Raw genomic sequence first — 20,043 nt, forward strand, 5'->3', positions numbered from 1 at the left:
GTGAAAATTGATTATTAACAGTACAAACAAATCATATTTTTGACTAGATCTAAAATAACTCAACTGTCTCAGAATTGTGAGACATTATTCCATAACTGAGATACCCAAGTCAAAATTATGAATGTCTTCTAATGATGACGGTGAAAACAATGGAAAAAATGAGACATTTTTTCATAAATATGAGAGAGATGCATTAAAAATATGCAATATCTTTATCAAAATGATGAGATACAATAGTTAAAATAAGGTAAGAAGCTGCTTGGAAAATGTATGTCAATATGTACAGGGGATTTATTTTTACAGAGCTGTAGTATCTCTTAAATATAACTAAATTAATAGTAAATCAGTTAATTTTGTTTTGAGAACATAATTCAATACTTTCACGTAATAAACTTGTGTTTTGGACAAGTGTAAACAGTTTTTTTTTATTAGAAACAACTTTGGCTATGCAAGACTATAACAAATTCTTATCATATACACAGTTTATGAATTCATTCAATTCTTGCATTTGTTCTTACAAATTACATGCATGCACATGAAGTATTTGCTGACTTCAAAAGCTTCACCTCTAGTTGCAGACGTCACAGTAAGAGTGATCCCTTGGTAATTCAGTCAAAAAAAAAACAACAAAAAAACAAAAAACAAAACTGTAGCTTTAATTCTCTGCAGGAACCTCAAAATACATCAGCTACAGCAGTTGGAATTTGGTGCATTTATTTTAAGGTTATATATACATATATATAAATATATATAGTACAAACCTGAGTCCACAGTAAAAAATAAAACTGATATTTTTCAACATAACTTATATTTTAGATATTTTACTTTTATGTCCATGCACTGCATACATTAGATGTCTAGCAGCTACAATAACCCAGCATCTGTGTGTTGTCTAGGTAACAATCTGTCCCAATACACACTGAGGAGTAGAGCATGAAGAGAAAAGGCAAGCCACATACTCTCATATGCAATGTCCAGGTTTTACATGCACGAGCCAACGTAGCAATGCCATTAGAATATGGAAATATTTTCATTTAATTCAAACGTGAATTTCTGTTCTGTCGAACAGATTATGACAGATTTTACCGTCTTTGCAGAAAATTCTCAAAGACTATCCGTATAAACCTAAAAACTACCTGCTGAGAAGGTTGAGGACGTCACTGATCTTCAAGCTAACGTTTTGAAGGCAGTCACTGCTATAATCCAGATACACTGAAACGTGCAGCCGAGGTCCAGAAGTTTGGCTCTTCTGAGTCCTGCCAACTGTGCTCCAGTGAAGTTATCTGTGCCCCTGAAATGCATGCAGATCCTGAAAGAGATTTGTACAGCTGCATTCAGACTTTCTTATCCCATGTCAGCTAGGAGGTAGTGGACACCAAAAGGTTTAAAAGTCCCTCATTTATTCAAGAGTGCAATCCTGTTAGCTCCTGGTGAGGTGCAGCTTGCGGCCAAAGTACTCCGGCGCTGCATCCAGCAGCCAGTCTGCGTCGACCAAGCACAGGTCTCTCATGTAGCAGCGGGACGTGTGCAGCAGCTCGTTGAAGACCACGTACGCCGGCTTGGCCTGGAACAGGACGGAGGACGGGTGGATGGCGACGGCCTGGTGGGTGTCCAGAGCCAGGTAGCTTCCATCGGGCTGCAGCTCGGCGGCGTTGATGAACATCCCATGGGCGAGGCAGCGGCGGACGCTCCCCGTGTCGGCCCCGCAGGACTCGAGCTTCAGGTTCAGCTGGGAAAGACAAGCGCTTTGTTAAGACAAAAGATCAAGTACCTGCACTGATCAAGCAAAACGAATAAGAGTTGGATCACAAATTTCATCGCATTCTAGTCTCGGAAAACCTGGCTTATCTTCAAAGAAAGAGAAAAAAAATCACAACGCACCCCTTTAAAACATACCTTTCTGACACACAAAGCCTTTGAGTCATGGTTTCTCAAAAATGAATCACCATTACTATAGTAATAGTAACATAGTAATGAAAGTGTATGTAAAAACGAGTTGCTGTTTTCTTCTCAAAAATGCCTTGTATATGAATATGCTAATAAAAAAACAATTACTGTCATCGGGAAAAATTGTAATCAATCTCAATATTATGACATTTTATGAAAAAGTCTGAATTCTTTTTTTTTTTTCATTTCTCGAATCCTCTTCAGTAGATGTGAGGCCCTAATTGGCAACTTTAAACCGAGGTTCATGACATGTGGATAACCGTGCAAGAGGAGTCAGCATCCAGACTGTCACGTGTTGTTTGTGAGCATAAAGTTTCTCAGGTAAGAAAATTTGTTGTTTTACTATTGTACATTGTCTGTGTGTCAATACAATCAACTCCATAAAATCCTTCACCGCTCTCTTCTGTTACCCACAAAGGTTAGCAGTAGAAGAGAACCTTTTTTGTTGTCAGCGTACTTTGACTTTGCTCCCATACACCTTAGATGTATCGGCAGCTTAAAGTGACTTTTTAGGGCTGTTGACAGTTGAAATAGAGTTTCACTTTTGTGTCATTAGTAAAACCTTTTGATAGAAAACATACTGAGGTGCAACTAAAACTAATAAAAGAAAAACATGACAAACATCAGTAGAAAAGTGAGACTTTCAACTGTTTCCATTCACTACTAATACCATGTTTTACATAATATAAGCTATTATTCTGGTGACATAGTAGAAAAGTAACATTTATAGGCACAAAGTGACAGTGATGGTTGAAATTTTTCAACTGGTAAGGTGTTACAAGTGGTTAATCATGATTTAATCAATGGTGTGGGTGCCGGTCTGTTTGGTATCTATCCTACTCCTACTCCTCACAGATAATATTTCTCCTAAATTTCACAAGAACAGAAATTTTAGAACCCCAACCTGAACATGGAGTCTTATTTTAACAACAAAACAGGAATTGCACAGTTCACATAGAAATAATAATAAAAAAACTACTGATGTGATTCTGATAAGCAGATTTGTACCTTCAGACAGATTTCTCTGAGCTGAGCCTGAACATCTTTCACCAGGCCCATATTCCTGCTGTTGACAAAGTTTTCCCGACACCACTCCTACAACACAATGCAACCCAAACTGGTTAGCGGTGGTCATTCTGGACATTTTGGGGAAAATCTCTCCTCGTCACGCCCACCTTGTTACCGCCGACTTTCTTGAAAGCTCTGTAGATGTTGAGCAGAGTCATGTGATCTCCCTCGCTGGAAGTGAACTTCTTGCGTGCCGCGAGTATCTCGTCCCGCCGGCCCAGAGGGTTGAACAGGACGGTGTCCACCGACAGCAGAGACACGATGCTCAGGATCTCCTCGGAACAGGAGAAGTCCGGGGACAGCAGGATGGTCTGGCGGCACAGAGGAACCCGCATGGGGAAGCGGTGAGATACATTTGCTTTAAATTTTGTTCATGTGATGCCGTTGGTTCCAAATGTTCCCCCATGTTTGTTCTAAGTCTACAATAAAAGTAGAACTGAAATGATAATTCAGGTTAATGGTGATAAACCGATTATAGAACTAATCGTCAACTAATTTTGCAAACGATTAATCGTTAACAGGAGTATATAAACTCAAAAATCCAGTCGTTTGCTGAAAAAACACCCTCCGAGCAATTAAGCTAAAACTGTACAATATTTTTGTACGTTTTGCATTTAAGATAAAAACCTTCCTCGACTTTAAATATATTCTAAGAAAAACTCCAAAGCAGGAGCTTTTGCTTCACCTGCTTCAAATTCTGTGAAAAAACAAACAAACCTCCAATTGAGCCCCTTTTGCTCTCCGATTATTAATTGGATAATCCAAAATTAAACAGATAATCCCCATTCTGTATTAATGCTAAAAATCAAGCACAAAGGCCTGAGTCCTCAGAGTATTTTCTTAGCTGCAGATGCATTCAAGTGAAAAAGCATGAACTAAATGAATGATAAATTCTTGCATTTTAAGCCGCATGTTAATTTAAAAAGGAACTGAATTATTTATTTGCATCTTTTAATCCATTTCAAATACTGAATAAAAAAGGCTTAAGAGGTTAAATAAAAAAACTGCAGAATGTACCAATTGTTTTATTCAATTAATCGATTATTCATCAGAATAATCGTTCATCGCCGCCCTATATAAAAGCACACTGCACCTTGGCATATCTGGGCTCCAGAGGGAAGCTGGCCATCCTTTTGCCCAGAGCAGTGAGGAGAACCTGGCCGTCCTTCCTCTCCACAGCCCCCAGCAGCTCCAGATGCTCCACAGCAGAGCGGACGGCCTCTGGGTGAAACAGGGACACAGCGATACCGACAGATCCACCGCATTAAAAACCCCCCCAAAAACAAACACAAAGCTCTGAACAGGAATGACTGAGCAACCGCTTCTTACCTGGAGAAGGTTTGGACATAAAATCAAAGTTCATCACATCAGGAATGCCCAGCGCCATAAGCTGCAGCATCACACCAGCTAAATTACACCTGGAGGACATAAACACACACAGGAGAGAAAAGCTGCAGCAGAAAAGCCTCTTCCATCAGTCTGACCTGAATAATTCAGAAATTCCAGCAGAGGAGATTGAGCGTCCTACCTCTGGATCTCAGGCACAGTCGTGGGGATGAGGTTGTCGAATTCCTGTTCGGTGTAAAGCCGGTAGCAGAAGCCGGCGTCCTCCCTGCCAGCCCGGCCGGCTCGCTGCCACGCTTGAGCCTTGGAAACTCGCTGGACTGCCAGCACCTCCAGACCGCTGTCTGATGGGCAAAACGCATCGGAAGCAACGAGGTTATGTGACGTTATGTGTTTTCCAAATACTGTGAAAGTATACAAATTACTGCTGGGCAATAAATCATTTTTATCCAGTCACTGAATTGCTTTTACAGGACTCTGGCCCTCAAGTCCTGGATTTGGAGATTCCTTTTCTAGATGTTCAAAAGTGATGGACATAATTTAGGGGATTAAATATATACAAGCCCCACTTGTTCAAGAAAAAAATATATAATATTTTTTTAAAAAATGCAATGGCATTTCTAGTTGTAAGTTGTTAAAATATGGAGCAGAAGAGTTTATGAATGAAAACGCGCATGAGGCTGAAGCCTCTCACCAGGATTGAACCGCTTGGCCTTCACCATCCCCGTGTCGATGACGTATTTGATCCCAGAGATTGTGACTGATGTTTCTGCGATATTGGTGGCGAGGATGACCTTCCTGCACCCCTGCACAACAACAAAAAGCAGGAACCGTTCATCAGCGTTTAAGACGCCACAGCTGGCTTCTTGCCGTTTTTGCTGTCAGCTTTACCTTGGGCGCTGGCTGGAAGACCCTGAGCTGCTGAGCTGGGGGCAGCGATGCGTACAGAGGGATGACCACCATGGGGCCGCAGCTGTCAGGGAGATGCTTTGCGATGTCTCTGCACGTCCTGGCCAGAGCCTCGATCTCCTCCTGGCCTGTCATGAACACTAAGATGTCGTGGGACTGCGGTGCTTCCTGCAAATAGGCGGCACGGAAAAGCTTGTCACAATCTAACAAAATAACTGGGCTGATTTCTTTATTCCAGCCAACTTTAGTCCTGATTTATCACTTTTAACCAGAGAATGAAGGACAACCTGATGGATCTGGAAGACAGAAACGAGGGCAGCCTGCACGTAGTCCGACTGGGGCTGCTTGGTGTAGTAGATCTGAATGGGATGCTGCCTCCCCTCCAGGTACAGCACAGGCGACTTGTTGAAGTACTCCGAGAACAAGTCCACGTCCATCGTGGCAGACATGACGATGACCTGCAGAAAGGAGCTGCTTTTCAGATGCTTCTGGATTAAAAAGGTACAAAAAAATAAATAAGAACTGACAGCGGACGCCTCACCTTCAGGGGAATCTTGTTCAGCTCCCTGCGTCTGCGCTGAGCGCTCTTCACCACGCCGAACAGCACGTCGGTGTGCACGGTGCGCTCGTGGGCTTCGTCCAGGACCACCACGGTGTAGCGCAGCAGCATGGGGTCTCCGATGGCCTCACGCAGGAGCATCCCGTCCGTCATGAACTTCAGCTTCGTCTCGGGCGAGGTGACATCCTCGAAACGCACCGTGTAGCCAACCTTAAAGGAGAAGTCGTGCACATGCAGCAGTGAGGCTTCAAGATAACAGTAGTGTGCTTAAATATTATTTTTATCAATCAAATCAAATCGGTTTTCATCTGTAAACTGGCAAACTGCATCGTTATGTATAGATGTTCAAGATTATTTCCTTTTAAAAAGTACTTATCGAGCGCAGAGAAGGATAGTTATAGCGATTTTAGCAGTTTGTTGATGGGTTTTATCAGTACATTCAGGCACAACCAGACCTTTGAGAGAACATTCATGATTTTGATACGACCCAAAATGAAAATGAGTTTGACACCAGGGTTTTCCTCAGGGAATTATAAGCCTGGCGGGCCACCAGGCTTTACTTGTGCCCCCACCAGGCTATTTTATTCAAGACTTTTTAAAACGTTTGCATTTTTTAAGACTTTATAGTTGGTGTTCTCCCAATCTTTCAACAACACATAATTATCCAGTGATATTTTCAAATTTCCTGTTAACTTCAAGCATTTTTTAACTCAAAAACATGACAGTGGCTGAATGACTGCCGAGCGCACAACCACTGAACTTAGCAAGTTTTCTGGAGGAAAACTCGGAGGCCACAGTCCCACAGCATAATTCTGCCACCGCTATGTTAAACACTGGCGATGGTGTGTTCAGGGAAATGTGCAGTGTCAGTTTTCTGCCACTTAACAGCACATCCATAAAGTTGTGACTGCAACTATTAATAGAAATTCACTTGGTATCCAACCTACTCCTCTCAAGACAGCATTCACAAAAAAATTTTCTTCAACTGGTAACACTGAACTCTATTTAAGGGTATGAGTGTATAGGTAAGTGAATATTTAACACTGTAAACCAACTTTGTGTTAGTCTGTCTCTCTGGTTATATTATGAAAAATGCAATACCAGCTTCCCAAGCTGAGTCCTCTTCTCCTCGGACACCCTGGCTGCCAGTGAGATAGCAGCGACCCGACGTGGCTGGGTGATGGCGATCAAGCCCTGCCTGCCGATACCGGCTTCAAACAGGTACTGGGGGATCTGAGTGGTCTTCCCGGAGCCAGTCTCACCTGGAAGAATGGAATGGGTCGTGTTTAACATGACAAAACCACAGAAACGACATTATCTGCGCAAGACATGCGACGAGGGCAGGAATATTTCCCCAAAACTAAAAAAAGTTGAAAACAAATGAGCGTTTTTCTCTTTCGGTGGTTATAAAAGCCAGCGGCGGCTGTGGCTGAGTTTTACCTATAACAATAGCGTTATGAAGCTGTCTCAGCTCGTTCACTAGCCGAGTTCTCGCCTGGTAGATTGGAAGCTGTTTCCTCTGGACGTCAATCGGTGTGGTCACATTTCCTTTTCTGGGCAGCAGCATTCCAGGTTTATTCTTCTCCAGGCGGAAAAACACGGACCCCGGCTTGAATTTTTTTGCCGGAGGAAGGTCGGGGTCATGGGGCATGGTCTGGAGGAAAGAACCGGGATAGGAGAACCTCGGCGGCTTCTTGTTTTGGTGAGCAGATACGTCGAAAAGTTTCCTCGTGCTCGCTGACTGGATGCGCGAGCGTCAATGCGGATGTTTTGCTACATCTGCAAAAACGTCACCACGTGGTCGAATTCAAGCGCACACGTTTGACGTCACCGGCTCGTTTTTTTTTTTTTTTTTAAAATCCTTTTTATTTTTTTATGTCCTATTAAAAGTCGCTTTTTTAAATACAATTCTACTAAATACACAAAAAATAATAATAAAAATGAAGAGGGCAAATAATTAGGACCACATTCACCAAGCCCTGACTCCATATTAAAAGTTATTTATATATTATATTGTGAACCTTTATTGACCTAATACATATGTGCGCTGTCTGTTTTCACGTTACTCTAAATAAACGTGTTTCATCACATGCATAAACGTATCACAACGTTCCCTGTAATGTTAGCCAACAATAATGTAAACATGAGCGCCTCCCAGAGTTGTCCAGCAGAGGGCGACATAAACCATTGACAGATTTAAGGGATTTAATCAGTATTTACTGTTTTCTGTCAAACGTGTCAACACTGTAGACAGACTATAAATCATCTCTTTTTTCCCACTTTTCCTGCACTACTGCCTTTTGACATGATGCGTATGGATGGGTCAAGCCCACTGCCCTTTCCTACAATTTCCTATATCCTTACTATATTTACTATATTTGAAATGTTTTTTGTTCATAATTGTATAAAACCAGCCATCATTTACATCGTTTTGGAGATTTTACAATGCTTCACAAATCATCTAAGTGTAGAGTACATTGTTAAAGCTTCTTTAATTTAACTTAATTTTTTTCAGTTTTATTCAAAACGGTTTTTATAGTTTCCTCTCTGGATTACTTGTTTGAATCCACCGTCATCTCCCCTCTACACTCAGTAATATCCCATAGTAGTCTCTTTTTATTCATGGAGCTGGAGTGCCCTTTGCTACATATTGCTGTGTATTTTTATTACAATAAAGAAAACGAACCTCTCTGTGCATCCCCATGACCTCAGCATTCCACAATGCATTTGTCAGTGTGGGCCTAGAGCTCCCACAGGATGTTGGCCCTGCCATTTTGCACCACCTTTGACTTTGGAAATGTACAAACATGCTCAACACATACTCCCTTGTCAATATTCCTGCCATTTCATAATGGCATTCAGTGATGAAATACAGAATAGGAAACATCACTGAACTTTCTCCAAGATGTTACCCTTCAGCCTGGGTGTACTATTAGCATCCTCAGGGAGCTGAGCCACCATGAGCCATCACCTTCTGTGCTGCAAGCACATTGTACTGGAATGAAGAAATTATTGAAAAGACACACTCCAGGCTACAACTGAATGTGTGTCACAATGTGCATTAAGTGGGGGAAAAAAAGACATCCCAAACGTTCTATATGAAAAAATTTTCACATTTTGATGTCATCTTTGTCACCCATGGAAAAGAACACCATTTACTTGCACTTATATGACAACATTGTTTTGCCATTACACAAACAATAACAACAAAAAATGTTTTCCTGATTCAGTCTTTGGAGGATTTGCTGGTATTTTGCGGATCATTGCTTATTGTGCAACATCTAGCTCTGCTTCTGCTTTGATTTTTCACACTGTTTAAAGATTACACACATCTTTCCTCAGTCAATAAGTGTCTGATGTCAGCTAAAGCACAAGGAAAAAGATGACAGTAATGAACTCTTCAGTAACTGCTCGTGTTGTTTAGTGAGATACCACACTTTTCTTTTTCTCACTTGTTTGTAGCTCTTTTTACTTCTTTTCGATGGTTGTTTTCATGAGTTTCTCTAATCATTAAAAAGCATTTAATAACAAATTTATTTCACTTAATGATTTTTTTTTATCTAATTGTTGTCCACTGGTTTCTGAATCCTGAAGTCAACCTAATTGGTGTTTTTACGGCTGTAGCGATTTCCTATTGTACTAGAAGAAATATGGTGATAAAATTATATTTTCATATACTTTGTGTTTTGCATTTTTATTTATTTTTTGTCAAAGTTTCTTACCCTGACACTTTGTTAAGATAAACAAAACAAACAGTATCACATACAGCAAAGTAGAGAAAATGAATGAAGGAACAAACCCTCCAGTGTCTAGCACACTTATCCTCACAGGGGTCACCAGAGGTCATCGGATGAGAGGCGGGGTATTCGTTCTGCAGCCGATCGCAGAGAATAAATCTGAACATATCAAACCTCCGCCACATTTTGCACAGGTAGGAGAAAATAAGGACATAAATTAACACTATACTTTCCATTTCCCCTCCATCACACGGGCAGGCTGTCACTCTCTGCTTCACCTGCAAACATCAGTTGTCTTAAGGAATGAGGTGTAAAAAAAACCCCTTAAATACCAGAGTTAATGTGTCAAACCGTCTTTCGGAGCAGCGCTCCAGTTGAAGCACGCTCCGCCATCCGTCACGGTGTGACGTTACTTCGTCAGGCTCTCTGGACTATTACAATTGGAGGAAATGAAATGGTTCATGCACCAACATGCTTAGATATTCCAGAGAAATTGGTGCTTGTAAGCAAGAAATTGTGTAACAAATTCCATTTAATTTGCTTAGCACAAATACCGTTCTCTCTCCTTCCACGCCCTCTGCTGATACGTCAGTCAGTGTGCTTCACTCTGCTGACCTGCAATCGATTTCTTTCTCTCCACATTGCTGAACAAATGCAAATGCTTCCCTGTTGAGGTTTAGTTAAAAATCTCCTATGAGACAGAAGCAGCGAAAGTTAGACCTGGCAGTGAATTAAGATAACCTCTGTCTCACTACGTCAACAATACACACCCATGCACTGTTTTCATTAGTTGATTTTACCGTCTCCGAGCTTTATATGTGGTTCTCCAAGTTTACCTTGTGTTTGTGCTTCGGCTTCATCCAGAAATCCTCTTGGTTCGAAGCCAAAAGCTGGCAGGATGTGGCCTCTTGTGAATATAAACTATATGTCAGAGAAATTCATCATGAGGTTCAATGTTTTTCATCATTTCAACTGTGACAACGCAGCCATTTATTTGGCATAACAATATGATATATCCCACCCACTAACAGGTGTCACCATGAAGAGATATTCAGTGGTATAGCTGGTGGCTATAATGTTGTGTCAGTGTATGAAAGTATAATTGTAACCAGGCTATGATCTCTTAAAGTGGTTCCAATGTTAACGTACTGACTTTTTCAAAGTACTTTTTAAGTGCTGTACTTTCTGGACAAGTTGCAGTTTTCATGATTTGGCTGGCCCTGCTACTTGTCGTCCAGCGCTACTCATTATGTTTTTCCTCTTCATGCTGCATTTTCTGACTGATGCATCTTCTGGTGCGACTTACGGTCTGGAGAATAGAGTCTTTACCCAAATATGGACAAAAATCTTGGGCTTAGGTGACACTTCCCTACTTACTGAAAAAAAATACTTATACATGCTGATGGAGGACCTTTAATAACAATTAAATCTACTGCATGTATAGCAGTTAATTTTATTTATTTATTTGAGTTTTCGTTACGAACCTTCTCAAAACTCATTTTCTTTGAATTGACATGTCTGTTATCACCTTTGCACTCAGCAGAGTTATTTCTGTCTTATATTGATTTTATTTTGGTGGAGAAGCTTTTATTTTCTTGCTTCCTGTTTTTGTGTCACATCCTGTGTGTTCCCGCTGCCCTCAGATTGCGCCGAGTTGCGCTGGGGAGAAATAAGCTACAGAACTGTCTTTTATTTGCGTATTAAAATATTGAAAATGTTCTAAAAAGTATGTTGTAAACTCACATGTTGTTATATATATTGTTCTTTAACTGTTTATGTTTAGCGTAGCTCTGTACTGGGCATTTATTTCCCACGTTAGTCACACCTATCAAGTTTTCTGTGCCAACGTGATTATTTTTTGTTCTTTTGGTTGATCAAGGTGTTTGTGAGGAAGCCAGAACCCAAGAACCGCTGTGCTGAGAGTATTTGTGTTTTAAACAGGAATAAACCGATCCTGATTCCTGAGTGATTCTTCCGTCCTTTTCTCAACCGCTACAGAAGGATATTTTATCATAGCATGTTAGCATTTGGTTCTATTTGTGTATTAGATTGGGCCAGCTGGAATTGGGTGCAGTCTCCCAAAAGTAAACAGACCAAAACCTTTGTAGAAACTCTGTTTAGCAGACTGAATGTCTTCTATTTCATTACAAAGGAGGCAACTTTTAAAGAAAGAAATAAGCGGAAAACCAAAAGTGAAAAGCAAACAGTCTCCATTGGATTGAAAAATCAAATGTGACGTTTAAGTTCACAAATCAGATTGTCAACCATGAGTATTTCCTGTTGTAGAATGAAGCTAAAGGACCAATGGCACCAAGGCTCGCCCTCTCAGCTGATCATGTGACTTCATGATGTGATACTTCATGATGAGTGCTACTGATTGTAGACCAGTAGATATCCGGATGTAGACAAGCCCTAAAAGAAAAAAGATAAAATGTAGAATCAAAGACTAACCTCTGACTTCTTCCACTGGACATTAACAGTCACGCCTGGTAGTTCGGTAGACTCACTTCGCTTTGGGGACCAAAGCTGCAACATTTGTTTCATTTTCAGCCGATGCCGTTCTCTTTCACACTCTACTTTGTAAAACAAACCAAACACTTTGAACTCTTGGTCTTGGGATAGTAGTTGAAGATGTCAGGCAGACTGAAATAACATGAAAAAGGACATGTTTCACTTCATGCTGCCAGTGGATAAAGGTGAGAAAATGAGTAGTAAGCAAAGCAACATTGTCCACAGCTCCGTTCCTGGGTTTGTAATTGGTAACTCACTGGACTCTGCCACACCTCCCTCCAGATATGATCCTTGTTTCTCATTCTGAAGTCCTTCTTGGTCGCTGTCCAGCTCCACATCCCCCGCAGCATGAAGGAGGCGTTCCTGTTCTTCAGAGGAATCCAAGACTTCTGCTTACGATACACCCTTGTGCATTTTTCTGTGCTGAGAGTGTCTGTGCAGTGGTTGATGCATGGCAGCGCAGTTTGCAGCGTACTCCTCCAGATCCTTAGTACTAGACTGTTTGTTCAAAACAACGTTGACTGAGAAGAACCACCTGTCGGCCATATTTTAACCTTTTCTCTTCCCCTCACAACAGAACCAGTAGTAGCGTTATGACTGTGGACGTAAGAACAGCTTAAATCTCACCGCACATCGACTGCCTTTTGTTGTTCTCACTCGATTTATATAAATTCCCCAAGTTCTGCTCGCAAACTAATACTTTAAATAATAGCATGTACTGAAAACACACTGCAACAACACAGGCAAAGATAAAGGCAGTGGTGTAAACACAGAGAACTACACGATTGATATGAAAAAATTCCAAACAAAGCCTCGGCCCTCTGAGCGAGTCATTTATCGGCCCGTGTCCCTTTAAAACAACCGCCCTTTGCACCAGATTCAACAGATTATATTGTTTTTATTAGAGCATTTGGAGTCCAAATACTCCACTGATTTTGGATTATTGTTTAGATCGACATTAAACCCTTCTTGCAATCCTTGTAAATTCGCTGCAGTCCTGCCAAATCCTTCCAAACAGGCATTTCGGGGGAAATTTTCAAAACATATTTTCCCCCATTTTAGAAAAATCAACAGATTTTGGAGCTGGTTGTTGAGCCCAAATGTCAAAACTCTGTGGACAAGTCATAAGTATCGTTGTGGGGAAATATTTCCTTTAATATCCCATCTTATTTTCACTCATTCAGTTATTGCATAATTCCAAGCCGCCACTTCACACATCCTGTGTGAGGGAAGATTAGGAATGCAAAGCACCTCCTGAAGAAAAAAGGGAATGTAACGCTGAGTGAGAAACACCCCCCTAAACACACACACACATGCACACACACACACATGCACACACACACACAGAGAGATGCAGTTGCATAGAGTGAAGATAAAAATTTAAGAAGGCTTAACTTCTGGCAAATGGTGACAAGAGAAAACGGAAAACAAGCTTAAATGCATGCGCTGTGTTTGTGTCTATCTCCGGCTTGCATGCATGAAGAGCGCGTCGGTGGAAATGATAAGGTTTGATTGCTCTAAGTGAGGAGGAGGTCCGGTTCTTAGGGTAACAGCTAAAGTCTGTTCTTAACTCAAAGAAGTCAAACAAGTGTCTTCTGATCTACTTGTTGTGTGAAGAGGATGCACAAAAAAACAAAAAAAAACAAAAAAAAAAAACCCAGGAAAAAAAGATGATCAAACCCAACAGTCAGAGGAGACGGTGACCCCCGTGAGTATACAGAGAGGGAGGGAGGCAGAGCCGAGCTGGAGGGAGGAACTCTCTTTACTTCATCTCATGAAGCGTGTCAGACGTTAGCAGAGGAGTGTCTCTGCAAGCCAGGAGCCGAGGCACAGACTCAGAGTGAGAGAAAGAGGGATTTTTTTTCTTCTGCTTTCTCTTGTATATATATATGCGATTGAGGTGACAGGAGAAGACCCTCCTGTCTGCAGGTCAGCTGGCGAAAAAAGATGAAGAACCAAATCACCAGCGCCCTGTCTGACTTCTTCTTCGAGTACGAGACCCCTCGCCAGGTGCTGGTGAGGAACAGGAGGGTGGGAGTGGTGTGCCGGCTCATCCAGCTGGGGGTCCTGGTTTACATCATCGGGTAAGACCCCTTAAAGTCATCTCCTCTCCTCTTTGCTCGTCAGAGCAGTGAAGATGTCATGACCTCTGAGGATTTTTTTTCTTCTTCTTCGGGGTTTGAAAGTAGGAGGTCAGACTCGCTAGATTGAGTGAAACAGATAAGTTTTGTTTGCAGTGCACCGAGTGTTCATGTGGGAAACCGATATACTTTGGCTTACCACGTCCTGTTGACAGAGCAAACACTGGTCTTTAACAATCGAAGAGCCTTGACTGGCAGCCGTGGCAGAAGACCCTGACGTACCAGGACAGATATTTCCTGTCCACTCCGACAAGTCCAGGCGTTAAAAAAGTGCGTGTTTCTTCGCTAATGTTTCCTGAACCACCCTCCACAAACATGCTTTGACAAGCCAGAGTCTATAAAAGGAGAGCTAATGGGCTTATCGTTTCCAGCTACAATCAGTGGTTTGTGGCCTTAGTTGCTCAAAAATTACACCTGTCTCGTTTACAGCAAATGCACAATATATGTCTTTATTTGTAGTTTGTGCATCTGAGCAGCAGAACCTGCAGGAGAGAGTGTGATGAAACACACTGAGGCATATGCTACAACAGATAAAGATCAAGCGCTGCACAATTCGCTGCTGACGTGTTATCTGCTCACGGTGATGTTGACAGTCCCCCAAATATGAAACTCTGAAAGAAAGTGATACAACACTGTCGGCCTGCTGCAGAATTTACAACTTAATAGTGTATCACCTTCTTAATCCTGGCAGCGGATTTATGTTTACTCCCTGCTCCTGTCCCTCCATTTCTCTGTCCTCGTCTCTCTCCTCAGGCCTCGTCCACACAATTACGTCTTCAATGAAACACCTCAACTCTGTTTAATACAGTTAAAAACTATTTTTAATAAAAACTCCAATCAAAGTGGTGATTTGAAAATGTCCTGGACATCTGGAGGTGCGTGACAATATCTGGTGTTCAAATGTGGCACAGCCGACGTCACACGACGTTAAAACGGACCGTTGTTGTTGTTTCGCCTTGCAGTGGAGGAAAACCGACTGCAATCAGAGGAGTGCTGACTTTTATGTTGGTTCAGGCGCTTTTTGCTCACTGGTTTCTGACGAGCGGAACTGCTCCAATACTGCGTTGAGCTGCAATGGAGAGACGGCGCCAAATGTTTTAAACCAACTGTTTCTCCCAATATGGAGGCACAATGCCATTCCACGTTGCTGGTTTTGGATCAGACTTGGACCCACGCCCTGTTAGTCCACCTGTATGACCTCCTCTCACAGCCGCGTCCAGTTACAACTCAACCACTGTTTCTCTATCCAGTCAGCAAACTCCTTGGTATTTACGCTGCATTCCAGTTTTAGTCACAACTTGGTAATTTTGACTTCCCAGTTGGAAAAATCTACTGGAATGCTCTCCTAAAGTTGCATTTCACACTGGGAAAGTGGGAGCAGCCTTACCTCGTTGGTCGACCTCGCATTTCAAAATGAGTCAGCAGTCGTAATGAGCTGCGATGGAAACATGTTTACTTTACAATGTATACTTGTAAGAGTGTATCTGAAATCGATGTCACATGTAGCTTGTGCATCTCTAAACTTTAGAAATTAAGTTTCAAGAAAATAAAGCTGAAAATGATGCTCATAAGAGGAGCTGGAAACAATGTCTGTGGGAGTCGCCATGTTGAAATTCGGACTTTTCCGAAATCTGTTGCGTCAAATTCAGCTCTGAATTTCCACTTCCGTTGGGTTTCCATACATTTTTTTCTTCTTACCTCCAACCCTTTGTTTTCTGAATCAAATTTTAAGTTTCTTTCTTTATTTATTTTTTCATTAAAAACTTAAAACTCATCTCTGCTCTCTGCGGTTGTATCTTTTAATCAAACCATGATAACATTTGGTATGCAACAGATTAACCAGCAGTGACAAAACCACTGCATCACTGTGTCGATCTAAATCCATCTAAGCAAGAAAAAAACAACTGTGTCTAAAAGAACAGGTGTGTTTGAAAAAGGAAGCTCAAAATCCTTAAAGTAGCTCTTATTTGCTTACATACAAATTAACTAACACCACGCATTCTGCACCAAATCAAAACACGAAGCATGACAAAGCTTATCTCTCTACAAAAAGTGAAAACAAGCAGATATCGGTGTGCTGGGAAAAAAACGGGGGCTGCATTTTCCTTTACGCACTCAAACATCTACAATAAACCAGAAAAAGGAAGACTTAAACTTTCCTTTGAATCACTGAATTAATATTTACTTGTATAAGTTCAGTAACAATGAGCTCCGTAACATATCAGATAGCCGTAGATGTGTTGCAGGCCAGGATCACTGTACTACATTCTCGGCTTTTCTTGGTTTTGCCTCAGAAACAGCAGCTTCTGCATTAGACTCAGGCTCAGCCTCTCCATAAAAGGTAACCTTGCTGGTCTGCAACAAAGAGACTTGTTTACTGGGGAATTTGGGGGTTGTGGTTTTGTGAAAACACCACTTTCTGTCACATCATCTGTTCAGTCGAAGGCAACTTTAACCTGTATCTAACCAGGTCATTGAGACGTTGAACACAAATAAAACAATCATTTTGCATGTAAAGCGGAATTTGTTAAAAACAGTCACTTTGACAAAGCAGTACCGTTGTGTGCATTAAAAGAAGGTGACTGACAAAGCAATACGCGAGAAAGAAACGAAAGTTTTAAATGAGACAAACCTTCTCAATTCGTTTTGGTGAATATGACAAGCAGAATGAGCAGCAGAATAACTAAAGGTACACTTCTCTGTTTCTCTCACTTTCTGCAGGTGTAGAAGCAGACTTCTAGGATTCTCTCCATTATCCTTTGTCTCCTCTACTCTTATCTCCTTCTTTCCCTTTGAACCTTCCTTTCTTTTCCATCTCAATGTCTATTTCATTTGAAATAAACCCAAAGCAATTTCTCATAAAGACATAACACGTTATAAAAAAAAAAGAGGCATGCTTTTCCAACTCTGTCCGAACTTCCTCTATACTCACATGTTGTTTCTCCATCAGTAAATCTGTGGCATAACTCAGTTTCACACACATTCTTCTTTCACCCTGGAAGAGTCTTTGCCGCTTTAGATGATTTTTGACTGGTTCCAACGGCGGTTTTCTGTTTTATTTTTCTACTTTCTGAAGATTTCCTGTATGTCTTCATATGATTTCCTCCTCTAAAACCAGGTTTTTACTCAGGGTTTGTGCTTCAAAACAATGACCTATTTTACTCTATTTTTTCAAATAGATCTGCACTAAAACCAGCACGTACAACAGCTGCTGCCTTCCTTGTTACGTAAACCTGTTTAAAACCAGTTTTTCTATGGGAAAGAATGCATAAACTGCTGTTTTGACTAGGCCCCTTTCAACTAATTACTTAATTCCACAGAATCAGCAACATGCATAAAATGACAGTTGGTTCAGTTGGTTTTCCATTACTCTGCTACACGAAATTGAGGTTTGGCACGTAGGAATATATGATTATTAACACATGATAACTAGTTTTGGTTCACGTGTGAGATCGGTAGAAAGGTGAGTGAAAAAAAAAGAAGAAGAGGGAAAGCGTTTCAATTTGGTCTCTCAGTGTCGCGGGCTGGCCGTGCCTCATTCCAGTTCTGTCACCAGCCTGTTGGAGCCCATCAGGCCACATTAGAGCCGGACGGCGATGTCCCACAGAGAAGATGTAATTAGAAAGCTGTCCTGCTTCGCCTCTTCAGAATCTATCCGGCCCGGAGACGGGTCAGGGCAAACACAGTCTTGTCGGGGAATGTTCATGTTCATGTTGACCTCAGGTCAGCCTCGACAAGCAATCAGTGGAAATCTGAACGTTAGAAACTGTACGTTGTTGTCTCGTGGCCAGATTGCTGAATGATAAGACAAATGAAGAATTTCTGCACACCGGCAACTTTTAAATGAGAAATATCAAGAAGCTGCCGAAAAGAAATCATCAGCACATCGATGCATCTCTCTTTGTGGATATCTCTCTTTTTGCCGCTTTTTATTCCCACTTTATTTTTTTATTCACATTTTCAATGGACACACAAAGATAAATCAGACATTTTACAGAGTGTTATGGCATTTTTATGACTGAAACTCTTGAATTTAGATCCAATGTGAGCGTTGTCCATCTGTTTAAGTCCTGTCGTATGAGTAAAGTAAAACCCAATGTCAGTCAATCTTTTCTTTTTTTTTTAGCTTGCATTCAATATTTTCTTGCTTTTTCGTATCAGTCTTACTCACTATTGGAAGATTAATCTCAGTGCTGCAGATTGGCTAGAGGAAAAGCTCCCACACATCAGGAAGCTTTCTTTATTGCGTTTATGTTCTCTGTCCGTCAAACGCAAATCTCACTTAGATTAGTATTTTTCCACAGCCTCCTTCTATTATTTCCATTTAGCTTGTATAACTCCCCCCATTTTCCTAGTTAATAGCCGTTTCTGCTGAACTTATTTGCTTGGTGTGCTCAGAATGACGCTTTTCTGTAATGCTCCACTGTCTGAGGACAAACGTACACCGTGATGAAACATTTGTTGTTCTGTGGGCGTCGTGCCAGCGGGTAATTGCTCCTCACACCCTGCGTAAAATAGCTTCACATGTTCGACAGAGGATTTCTGTGTGGATACGATATCTTTCCAGTGCACACCAGCTGTTGCCTGTCCCTCCCGGTGATATTATGCAAACACAAAGCAACGTAACATGTCAGGAATCATCATAAGCGTCTCAAATCCTGGCATTAATACTGAAACCTTGACAACGGAAGATTTCATCAGCACAAACCTCGCATATAAAAGAGGCGAAAGAATAAACAGTTAAAAGCAAGACTTCTCCACCGGCAGTCGTACTTTTATATGATCACAAGAAGCTTCAATGTTAAAGGAAAGATATTAGTTCGTGTTGTGCGGCAAGTATAAGCAAATATCAACATTTAACTGAGTACAACAAATGGCTCTTTAAGCTGCAGTGAGTAACTTACGAAAAATACGTTTTTTTTTTGTTTTTTTTACATATTTGTTAAAATTATGATCATGACAGTACTATATAAAAAAAAAATCGAGCTCCTTTGCCTTTTCCCAATACTGAAATACGAGTCAGAAACTCTTCTGGGTTACTTAGCTTACCTCAAATGCTAAGGCTAGTTAGCATAGCCACAGATGACGGTTTTCCTGGAATGGTACGTTGTTTCTCCGCCATTAGCACTTTGAGCAACATTGATTGGTAGCTACTAAGACCAGTGGCGGAGCTAGACTTTTAAAGTTGCAGGGGCCCAAGGGGGGGCCAGGACTACCTCTGGGGGGGGCAAAATTTAAAATGTGTGTGCGCACATCTATATATCTATCTAGTATATATATATATATATATATATATATATAAACACCTTTGACTGGTTCACATGGAGACATGACAGACTTTACGCAAAGAGTTCATCGCAGAGGCAACTAAAATCAATCAATAAAAAAAATCCTTTCTGAATATCATCTCATGGACACTGAACTAAATGCGTCTTTCAGACCGGGAGCTGACAGCGTGTTGAAGAGTGATGGACAGGACACCTTGGTTAGGAAGCTCATTGCAAATCTTTAGTTGAAATGGCGCCTTTAACTCCAGTCTCCAGTACAGAACAGAGAAAACTAAAGACAATGCAATGTTGTTGTAATCCATTTATGGTCTAAACAGAGGAGCCAGCAGTTTATTTTGAGGAAATAAATAAAGGTGCAGAAGTTAATTAGATCCATGCGCAGTCCGCTGCACAACCAATGCGGACGCGGCTCTGCCGCTGCGAAGAATTAAACTTAACTCGCCCTGCAGTTTTAACAAATGGAGGTGAAGACGTTACCCTCCCGCACCCAGAAGGAGAGCGATGCTCAGAAGGAGCGTGGCAGACGTTGAAAATAGTGT

General features: G+C 41.3%; 1 protein-coding gene and 1 long non-coding RNA gene across 2 annotated transcripts; both read right to left on the reverse strand.

Annotated features, from left to right (window-relative positions):
- Positions 1-393: 393 nt before the first annotated feature.
- dhx33 (DEAH (Asp-Glu-Ala-His) box polypeptide 33) lies at positions 394-7,618 on the reverse strand. The gene is made up of 12 exons (XM_015024620.1): positions 7,268-7,618; positions 6,929-7,089; positions 5,810-6,037; positions 5,556-5,726; positions 5,251-5,436; positions 5,054-5,165; positions 4,544-4,703; positions 4,345-4,433; positions 4,109-4,236; positions 3,123-3,326; positions 2,956-3,042; positions 394-1,729 (listed from the first exon to the last, which is right to left on the reverse strand). The coding sequence occupies exons 1-12, from the start codon at positions 7,476-7,478 to the stop codon at positions 1,421-1,423; spliced, it is 2,046 nt and encodes a 681-aa protein (XP_014880106.1). The 5' UTR covers positions 7,479-7,618; the 3' UTR covers positions 394-1,420.
- A 6,319-nt stretch (positions 7,619-13,937) lies between these two features.
- LOC106941560 (uncharacterized) lies at positions 13,938-19,300 on the reverse strand. Its single transcript, XR_001423400.1, has 3 exons — positions 19,266-19,300; positions 14,891-15,011; positions 13,938-14,827 (listed from the first exon to the last, which is right to left on the reverse strand). It is a non-coding gene; the product is annotated as an uncharacterized LOC106941560 (long non-coding RNA).
- Positions 19,301-20,043: the final 743 nt, after the last annotated feature.

The sequence above is a fragment of the Poecilia latipinna genome, unplaced genomic scaffold (genome assembly GCF_001443285.1).
Source record: "Poecilia latipinna isolate Pla-1442-1.1 unplaced genomic scaffold, P_latipinna-1.0 Scaffold3743, whole genome shotgun sequence".
Taxonomy (NCBI): domain Eukaryota; kingdom Metazoa; phylum Chordata; class Actinopteri; order Cyprinodontiformes; family Poeciliidae; genus Poecilia; species Poecilia latipinna.